This window comes from Vitis riparia, chromosome 4 (genome assembly GCF_004353265.1).
Source record: "Vitis riparia cultivar Riparia Gloire de Montpellier isolate 1030 chromosome 4, EGFV_Vit.rip_1.0, whole genome shotgun sequence".
NCBI lineage: Eukaryota > Viridiplantae > Streptophyta > Magnoliopsida > Vitales > Vitaceae > Vitis > Vitis riparia.
In genome coordinates this window covers 2,805,600-2,815,816 of record NC_048434.1, presented here as the reverse complement: position 1 = coordinate 2,815,816, position 10,217 = coordinate 2,805,600, and the positions used below count along the sequence as shown (strand labels likewise).

The 10,217-nt window shown below is 33.2% G+C and overlaps 1 protein-coding gene across 2 annotated transcripts; it reads right to left on the bottom strand.

Annotated features, from left to right (window-relative positions):
• Positions 1–356: 356 nt before the first annotated feature.
• Positions 357–4,570, bottom strand: LOC117913642 (probably inactive leucine-rich repeat receptor-like protein kinase At2g25790). 2 transcript variants are annotated; one of them, XM_034828674.1, is made up of 3 exons: positions 4,463–4,570; positions 1,314–4,025; positions 357–925 (listed from the first exon to the last, which is right to left on the bottom strand). In XM_034828674.1, the coding sequence occupies exons 2-3, from the start codon at positions 3,853–3,855 to the stop codon at positions 564–566; spliced, it is 2,904 nt and encodes a 967-aa protein (XP_034684565.1). In that variant the 5' UTR covers positions 3,856–4,025; positions 4,463–4,570; the 3' UTR covers positions 357–563. The 2 variants fall into 2 exon arrangements, with proteins under 2 accessions (XP_034684565.1, XP_034684564.1); XM_034828673.1 differs by having other exon boundaries at positions 1,314–3,983.
• Between the last annotated feature and the right edge of the window lie 5,647 nt (positions 4,571–10,217).

Here is a 10,217-nt window from a genome sequence, read left to right as displayed (position 1 = left end):
TCAACCCAGTTCATGAAAGAGAGAGAGAGACAGAGAGAGAGAGAGGGGGGGTGGGGTGTTGGGGTGTTGGGGTGTTGGGGCCGGGGGAGAGGGAGAGAGAGCAATCACATCATCTCCTCCATTGCAATATTAAGTTATCCACCCACATGACAGCAAACTATTCCCACCAAGGCATTCTTGTTTTACTAGGACGAGATTTGAGGTAGTTCACTTCTTTAAACAAACAAACAAACAAACAAAGTGGTTGGACATGGTGATAGTAAAAGTGAAAAGATATCATTATTCAGTGACCAAATTCTTCAAAATTTAATGGAGACTGCCATGATGCAGAAGGTGAAAGAAGAGAGCTCAAATGATGGTAACTGAGAGAAAAAGCTGTAATTCATATAATGGCTTTTAGTTTATCTACATTTTTACACTCACTAGTATATCATCATAACATCAAACAAAACATTTGAGTAATAACACTGATCACTCATAATTCTTGCCTATTAATAAAAATACCAGGAAAAAAAATTAAAACAAAAAAAGAAAGTGGAGAAAAAAATCATGGGGGGGAAATACTAAATAGGTGAAGAAAATTTCAGGCCTGAAACACAAGAACTTGATCTCAGCACAGACTCTAGAGTTTTCAATACATCGCTTGCACAAGGTCTTGCAGTAGGGTCAGTGGCAGTGCAGTGAAGGGCTAGGTTCATGATTTCAACCATCTGGTTCTGATTGCTTGATACCTGTGCCCTAATTATTGGATCAATCCACATATCAAGATGACAGTCTGAGTAGCAGTAACGACCCCACTCCACAATGCTTCCATGCACGCCAAATTCTGCGTCGGTGGGGCTTTTGCCGGTCATTAGTTCGATCAGAATGAGGCCAAATCCATAGATATCGCTCTTCTCGGTTATGTCTTTAGTTTCTCTGGTTTCTGCATTAAAAATTATGAAATTTACCTTCAGTGAATCATACGTGCATGGATAAGTACAGAGCAGGCCATGTTACACTATTGAGATTTTTACTATAAACCCATGCATTATCATAGAAAAATGCAAATGCTAAGTAACGGCAGTGGTACCTATCAAGTTTAAATCTTGACCGTTGAATATATATATGACAAGATTTACTATGCCGTACCATAGATGAACCCATTATCATATTGTTAGTACAATATGTAATATATATGATACTGCTTTGAATTTTCGAGTTTAAGTTTTCACAATGAGTCTGATTGAGACCTTGGCTAACCATGTAAAGCACGAGCATTAATCTAAGAACAGTAGATAGTAGAAAACACACAAGGAAAATTAGAGGTGTACCTGGGGCAACATAGGCTGTGGATATGATGCATTTGAAGTCTGTACAGACCATCAATGGAGGACTCAGTCTCAGGTGAGGCTCATCCTTTCCGTCGATTATGATCTTCTGTGGTGACATGTTACCGACCACCATACTGGGTGAACAATTACAGTGCAGAAATCTTAGGGCTTTTGATATCCCAATGGCAATTTTTTGTCTACGCTCCCAGCTTAGACTTCGAAGAACTTCACTCAAATTCTTCCCTTCTATGTACTCAGAAATCAAATATCCACACTTTTGAGACCGGCACAGTCCGATTAGCTTGACAACATTTGAATGCCGAAGCCTACCAAATTGAGCGAATTCTGTCCAGAAACTAGAAGGAATTGAGTTACTATCATTTATTTCCTTCACCATAAATTGCATCTCACCATTTTTAGTCTTCCCCTTGTATGAAATCCCTTTCCTTCCTCTTGAAATCACATTATTTTCTGTTGTAGATGACAGTATGCCTTTGATTGTGATTGATTTTGAGGCCTTGGAATCAAAGAACTGCATTTCCCACATCCCATCTTCATGTTCTACTCTCTTGAGCTCTGATCCATCTCGGCGTCGGATGAACACAACGGCAAAAGCAGCAAGAGCAAGCACCACCAAAACAACCAGAAAACAAGTGACGAAGAACCACCAAACTGGGGTTTTTAACCTTTTGCATGGTGGCAACCCACTTGTAGTATCCCCACCACAAAGATTGTTTCCTGAAACTGAGCTTGAATTGATGGCGAGGAACGCTCCGGTGGAAGGTAAACTGCCATGCAAATGATTGTTGGAAAGATTCACTTGAACAAGTGATTCCACTCTCCCTAAATTCGGTGGGATTTTGCCAGATAATTGATTCTGAGACAAATCGAGCTGTCCAAGAACTGGCATGTCAGAGAAACTAGCGGGAATGTGACCACTGAGCTGATTGTGGCTGAGGTTTAGACTCACAAGCTTCTTACATGACGATAATTCTTCTGGGATATCACCTGAAAGCATGTTTTCACTCAGCTTTAACTGCATGAGCTCGGACAAGTTCCCAAAACTCGACGGGACGGCGCCGGAAAACTGATTTTCTGACAAGTCTAAGTTCTCGAGCTTGCTAGCACCGAAAGACTGAGGCAAGTTCCCAAAAAATCTGTTTCTTGCTAAACTCAACATCTGAAGTGATGGCATATCCCACCTCCGATCACTGATTTTGCCTGTAAGATTGTTATCCGAGATATCAAGGAAGTAGACTAGGGGCAGCTTCATGAATTCCGACGACAATTCACCTGAGAAGTGATTGCTCTGAAGGCGGACTCGCCGCAAGCTTCTGCAGTCACTTAAACTCTTTGGGACTTCACCTTCCAGTGAGTTTGAGAAGAGGATGAGTTTAAAGAGGCGCCCTGAGTTGCAAAGGCTTTCGGGAATTTCTCCGGAGAGATTGTTGGTGGAGAGGTCCAGTACTGTGAGATTATTTTGTTTGCCAAGGTTCTTCGGAATCTCCCCGGACAATTTGTTGGACCATAGTTGGAGGATTTGAAGCCGAGGCAAAGAAGCTAAAGCTCTTGGAATCTTCCCAGTAAAATCGTTGGCAAACAAATGAAGAATCTCCAAGTTCTGCAACTGAATTACAAGCTCCGGAATCTCACCCGAAAGAGAATTATCGCTTAAATCAAGCGAAATCAACTTTTTAAGGTCGAAAATGGAAGGAGGGATTGAACCCGAAAGCTTGTTTTGGTAGAGAAAGAGGAAGTGAAGGTCGCTGAGGTTTCCAAGGGAGGATGGGATTTCACCAGTGAGATTGTTGTAGACAAGATCAAGATGGTTCAGAGAAGTTAACTCGCCTATCTCTTTTGGAATACCACCGGAGAGATTGTTGTAGCCCAAGTAAATCCACTTCAAGCTCTTCATTCGGCCTAATTCTCTAGGAATTTCACCAACCAATTGGTTGGAAGCCAAAGTCAAGAATTCTAAACTTGTGATATTTGCAATAGAATTTGGAATCTTCCCCACCAAAAAATTTCCACCAAGATCAAGCACCTTGAGTCTGGAAAATAATCCCATATCCGCTGGAATTTCACCGGAAATCACATTGTTGGAGAGATCCAAAGCTTCAAGCCCGGAAGCTGAGCCCCTTGGCATAGAACCCGTCAAATTATTGTTACTAAGATTGAGATATCGAAGTGAATAACACAAAGAGATGTTGCCCGGAATTCCACCGGAAAGAGCATTGTTGGAGAGATTGAGAGTTTCAATATACGGCAAACCGAAAAGTACAGGAGAAATCTCGCCGGAGATGTTCTTCCCGGAGAGATCAATACTGGAAACATGAGATGAGTTCGTACATAAGATACCATACCAGTTGCAGAAATCAACGGAGGAATTCCAATTGGAGAGAAACCCAAGCGGATCATTGATTGAAGCTTTGAAGGATAGCAGCAGCTCTATCTCCTCCCTTGCGGACATGCCAAAACTGAAGAAGAAGAAGAACATGGAGATGATAAATAATCCACATGTTTGAGCTCCTCTTTTGGCCATGATCTTCGGCTGAAAATTCTATATCATCTACGTGAATTATAACTCCAATACTATATCAAACCGACCAACAAGAGAGAGCTGAAATTTGAAAAGCTTTTCATCAACTAATCGACACGATCATTCTCCGTCTGCACCAATAAAGATCTTGTTATCATACCATGGATCCAAAGCTGATGATAAGTCATGAGAAAAGAAGCAAAAGCAGAATGAAATATAAGCACATATTTCAATATTGGAACAAGAAGAAATACAGCTATAATTACAAAAACTGTCCGTTTGGTTAGAAGCCAAAGCCGAGAAAAAGAGAAAAGAATTATTTCATGTTTGTTTGGTTTCCAAACAAATGAAAATGGATGTTTTTCGGGTCAAATTCTAAGAGATATCAGTTTCTTTTATTTTTCTTACATTTTCTCAGCAATCAAACACAGTTAATTCATGCAATTGTTCATTTGATCAAGAATTCAACAATATAGATTATGTTAACATCCAGAGTTTGAAAAAAATCAAAACATGTATGGCATCCACTCTTCATCAATACAAAGAATACTAATGATAACCAGAAACATTAATGATACTAAGTGTAGGTAAAATGTCGGAAAAAACTTACCTAAAAACAATCATTTGAGCTGTGAATTTGCAGAGATTATACGAAGATTTGTTGGGGGAGAAAGCTTGGATTGAAAGAGAAGAAAAGAACAGAGAATTAAAGTGAGAGTTTTTGTAAGAATTGAAGTGAGGAGAGTGAGATTTTGTGTGTATAAATAGAAAGGTGGGGGTTAAAGGTGAGGAAAAGGGCAACGGAATTAGGGGGTGTAATTACAAAAATGCACCTTGACCTCACTTTGAAGGTGTTTGAACACGAACGGTTGAAAGAGAAACAGGGACAGATGTTGGAAAAGCCTCTGATTTTGTCGGATATTACCAAAATGCTCTTTTGACTGACTTGGATAGTGACAACATTTTTCTGTAACCGTTAAAAGTTTCAAAGTTTGATGATACTCTGGATATGCCTTTCATCTTCTACTTATTTTCTGCAACCAGATCCTAATTAAAATTTATATGTAGATCATATGGGTCCTTTGATGCTGAATTAATGCATCTTTTGGTATCATATAGCATGTTTTGATCAAATTCTAATATCATTTATGTGAATTTGGATATAGAATGTTGGTAGGATATATAGTTTATTTTAAGAAAAAATACATAATAGGTTTGACGAAGAAGATAAAATTATTGGATTGTGAAGTTTGAATCAATTTAGTTGCATTTCACTTAGGGTGTTAGGGTCAACAGTCCCCTCCTAACCGTTGCCTTAATTCGTTTTATCATAGTTGGGAGGTATTTTTGAAAGTTTGATCATTGTAATCCTTTGTATTCTTTTTAATTAATATATTCTTTAAGTGTTCGTGTATTCCATAAACATTAAGATGATTGTCAAATCACATTAACCTATCTTTTTTTTTATTTTATGCTTAGGTGCACATGGTAAAAAAAAAATTTAGTCAATTAAGGGGATTGTTTTTTGGATTAATTGATTAAAAGGGATGAAAATATGTCAAATTTGTAAAATTAATCTCTCTTATTTTTTAACTTCCAATTTTGATATGAATGTTTTTTTATATATTTATTATTTATATGTATGTTTTAAAAAAATGATTATTTTTACCATAAAAAGAAAAAGACATTTTTGTCAAAAAATATATGTACATTTTACCTTGAAAAATAGGTGAAGGGGTAGTTTAAAAAACCAAATGATGTAGGGGGGTGTTAATTGATAGTGACAGCTCTGATTTTGGTAACGGCATATATTAAGGGTCATGTGGTACTAGATTGAGGATGGTGGAGTTCAAAGGTAGCAAAATGATTAGATTTGAAATGCCTCCTGAAATCATTGTTTTTCGTTTTGTAGTTTCAAAACTTGAATTTTTACAGTTAGGGTTTCTAAAACCCAGGCCATTTGATCTGTGAGTGTGGGATAGGGGGTGATAGCAGGATGTTCTTGGCCAAGAAAGGAGAAGGCATCTGTAATTTTTGAGTGGGAAAATCCTAATCATGAAATATGTAAGTTTCCGTTTGTCTAGCATGCGTAAGAGAGCCTTGCTTGTGTATATGTCTGTAATTCTAATGCAGAAGTGAGGGCTACTTATCAGAGCAAGAGCTGAAACTCCATGCATGTAAAAAGAAATATTCTTCATTCTTCAACCCGGCCCTTTTGTTTGGACTCTAGCTTTATATTATTATCTTGGATTCTCCCCCTCAGTCCCACAGAGAAAGAGAGAGAGAGAGAGAGAGAGAGAGAGAGAGAGAGGCAGAGAGGAGGAATGAGAAGCAACAGTGGGGGTTTAAAGTTAGAAAGAAGAAGAAAAAGAGGGAGAGAGAGAGAAAGAGAAGAAGGAAAGCAAAGGAATGAAAAGAAAAAGTGAGATGTCTTTACGTTACACTAATGCTCGTGCACAGCCCAACCGGACCCACAATCTCTTTCTCGAAGGAATATACAGTGTGTGGTCTTTGTCACACCCAGCATGCTTTCCTCATCTCCATTTTCTAGGGTTTTTCGCTTCCTCAATCCTCCCCTCCCATCTTCACCCCACGCCCATTCCCTTCCCTTCCCCCCATATCCCACTTCTCCTCCTTTTTTTCTTTCTTTAAACCCCTCACCTTTTCCTATTCTATACACATCTCTGTGTCTGTGATTATTCCACTTACATAAATAAAAAAGAAAGGGAGCTAGGCCACTAGACATCTGTAAGTCTACGTTTCGATCATTTTATTTTCTCACCCGGTTGGGGACTTGAAGGACAAAAGGGTATAGACATGGGATCAAGCCCACCAAAGGGTTTTAAGTGGCACTAGTCTTCTTCTTGTTTTTTTATGAACCCTGAACCCTACCTGTCTCGGGCCGCTTCGACCGATCGTCAAACCCTCCTTTAAAGCCAACCCATTTAGCAAATCAGCATATACACATTCCTTCATTTTGAAAGCTACTGATGGTAAAGCCACCACTAGCTTGAAAACTCCATCGTTACCCATTTATTGCTTCATATATATATATATACGAGCATGATCAATAATGGCTGAGTCATTAGTTCATCCTCAAGAGTATAGATAATATTGAAAAGTGCATTTGTGCCATTATGCTATAAAGGGCATTAGCATCCAAACCTAGGTTCAGTGTTTCAGTTGTACTTACACTAATTAATGTGTGTTAGTGTGGCACAAACCAAGGTTAGTGCTTCGATTGTACTACTTATAGTAATTAAATTAATGTGTGACAACTTTTTATGGCATAGTTTTTAGTTAATATCTTGTTACATGTATATGTATTAATTTTAATATATATATATGGTCCCTTTGGGCCTTAATTTAGTGAGGTATGGATGACGTTTAGCCGACACATTCCTAATATTGAGTGAGGTTCTTGAAGTTAATTAATAGGTCATTAGTGGTCCAGTGCCATCACTTAGCCAAAGCCTTTAATAATTTTTTGATTAAAGGAGGTTATTAACTATAAAAATGATTAAAAAAAATTTTTTTTTTTAAATTCTAATGCACTATGATCAATAAATGTCGGCCCACGGGGTCCACTATGTAACATGCATTATCGGGGGTTTCACATTGTGCGAGATTTCATTGAAGTCATTGCAAAGGGTTTGACTAATTAATTAGGACTTTAATAATCGATCTCTTCATGCATGCCAAAAGTTAACTTCATATTTCTACGAAATTAACTCGTAACTTCCAATGAAACCCTTTTTTACAAGTATCTAAATGGAAAATAGCTCAATGTATAGAAAGAGATGTGTGCGGGTTTAGATGTTATTTAAATAAATAAATAAATAACCTGAAATTTTATAAATCGGTTTTATCTTCATTCATTTAAAAATATTTTAAAATACATCCACTTTATCATATATTAGATAATTATTTTTTGAAATGACCATTTTATTTGTAAGGTTAATAACATTAATTGATAATTTTTTTTATTGTGAGAACTAATTTAAGATTAATAAAATAAGAAATTTTAAAAATTAAAAACACAATTAAAACCAAAAAAAAAAAAACTTTACAGCTAAAAATAAAATATTAACTTTCGCTTTATTAAAATGTATTAGTAGAAAATATAGATATGGGGAAAGAGTTGAAAATACAATGGGAATCGATATTCTATTTTTAAAATTTTTAAGTTTTTATTTTATTTTAATTGTATTTAATTTTTATTTTATTTTTTCGTTTTAATTTTATTTAAATTTTAAGTATTTTAGTTTTAATTATATTTTAAATTTTTTAAATTTCTTATTTTATTGTTGATGTTAATTAACAAAATTTTTATTCAATTTTATTAAAAAAAAAATAAATAAAAAGGTGAGTTGATTTATATAATACATGATATAAAATTATTATTATTAATTTGGAAATTAAAATTATTTTATTTATCAAGATCCAAAAAAAAATTCCAAAATAATGTATATATCATATTATATAATAAAAAATTATAATATGTTTATTTGTAAAATAATTTTTTCAAATTAAACTCATAAATTAATTTTCTTGATAATTTTATTTAATATTATCAAGTAAAATCGTATTTTAGAAAATAATTATCCAACTTATTAAAAAAGTGTATGCATTTTAAAATATTTTTAAATTAATGAAATTAAAACTGACTTATAATTTATTTATTTTTTTCAAATTAGCAAGTCAAAACCCATTTTTTTCCTAAATAAATGATTATTTTATCATATAAAATTTAAAAGTATTATAATGTTTTAAACAAATTCTAACTTCTTAAAAATTCTTTTGGTAAAAATTATTAAATTGTAAATTTTACTTTAAAAAAAAAAAAAGCTTCCTTTTTTTTAAAATAGCTCAATGTATAGAAAGAGATGAGTGTGGGTTTAGATGTTATTTAAATAAATAAAAAAACAATCTCAAATTTTATAAATCAGTTTTATCTTCATTCATTTAAAAATATTTTAAAATACATGCATTTTATCATATATTAGATAATTATTTTATGAAATAACTATTTTATTTGTAAGGTTAATAATACCAATTTATAATTTTTTTTATTGTGAGAACTAATTTAAGATTAATAAAATAAGAAATTTTTAAAATTAAAAATACAATTAAAAAAAATTACTGTTAAAAATAAAATATTAACTTTCACTTTATTAAAATGCATTAGTAGAAAATATAGATATGGGGAAAGAGTTGGAAATACAATGGGAGTCAATATTTTATTTTTAAAATTTTTTATTTTTTATATATTTTTATTTAAATTTTAAGTATTTTAGTTTTAATTACATTTTTAAATTTTAAAATTTCTTATTTTATTGTTGATGTCAATTAACAAAATTTTTATTCAATTTTATTAAAAAAAAAAAAAAAGATGAGAAGGTGAGTTGATTTATATAATACATGATATAAAATTATTATTAATTAGGAAATTAAAAATATTTATTTATCAAGATCCTAAAAAAATTTTCCAAAATAGTGTATATATCATATTATATAATAAAAAATTATAATATGTTTATTTGTAAAATAATTTTATCAAATTAAACTCATAAATTAATTTTCTTGACAATTGTATTTAATGTTATCAAGTAAGAGGGTATTCTAAGAAATAATTATCCTACTGATAAAAAATGCATGTATTTTAAAATATTTTTAAATTAATAAAAATAAAACTTATTTATAATTTATTTATTTATTAAAATTAACGAGTCAAAACCCACTTTTTTCCCTAAATAAATGATTATTTTATCATATAAAATTTAAAAGTATGATAATATTTTTAAAAAATTCTAACTTCTTAAAAATTCTTTTGGTAAAAATTATTAAATTGTAAATTTTACTTTAAAAAAAAAAAAAAAGCTTTCAAATAATATTCTCTTTAATGCAAATGACTTCTTAACTATAATCTATCATTATTGTCCCAAATGTTACATATAGACTACATAAACTCTTAACCTACTTTTGGCCAAACATAACATATGATCAATTTTTATTTTTTTTTAGGGGGTTGGGTTAGGCCTAATGTCACATCAATTGCAAGCATCTCATGAAAATTTAAACAAAGGGTGACTGTTGCGGCGGACCAAACAATTTGCCAACGGAAAAGAGAAAATGAAATGGATGGGTGGAAATAATCATAAATTTTGATTCAAATTCACATGCATTTTTTTTTTCCCAAAGGGGTCCAAGCTTTATTAAAACCCTAAAGTGGAGTGAATTGCATGCACGTGTGCCAACTCACGTGCTAAATGAAACTTTCCATCAACTAGGGCTAGTCTTTGGACTCAATGATAAGTATGAACCCTATGCATAGACTGTGGACCACCCAGTTGGCCCATGTAGAA

Bases quoted from the DNA above. Each gene is read 5' to 3' on its own strand.
- LOC117913642 (XM_034828674.1), bottom strand. From the start codon at position 3,855: ATGGCCAAAAGAGGAGCTCAAACATGTGGATTATTTATCATCTCCATG. The intron at 926-1,313 runs GTACACCTCTAA...TTTTTAATGCAG, and splicing joins CACAGCCTATGTTGCCCCAG to AAACCAGAGAAACTAAAGAC.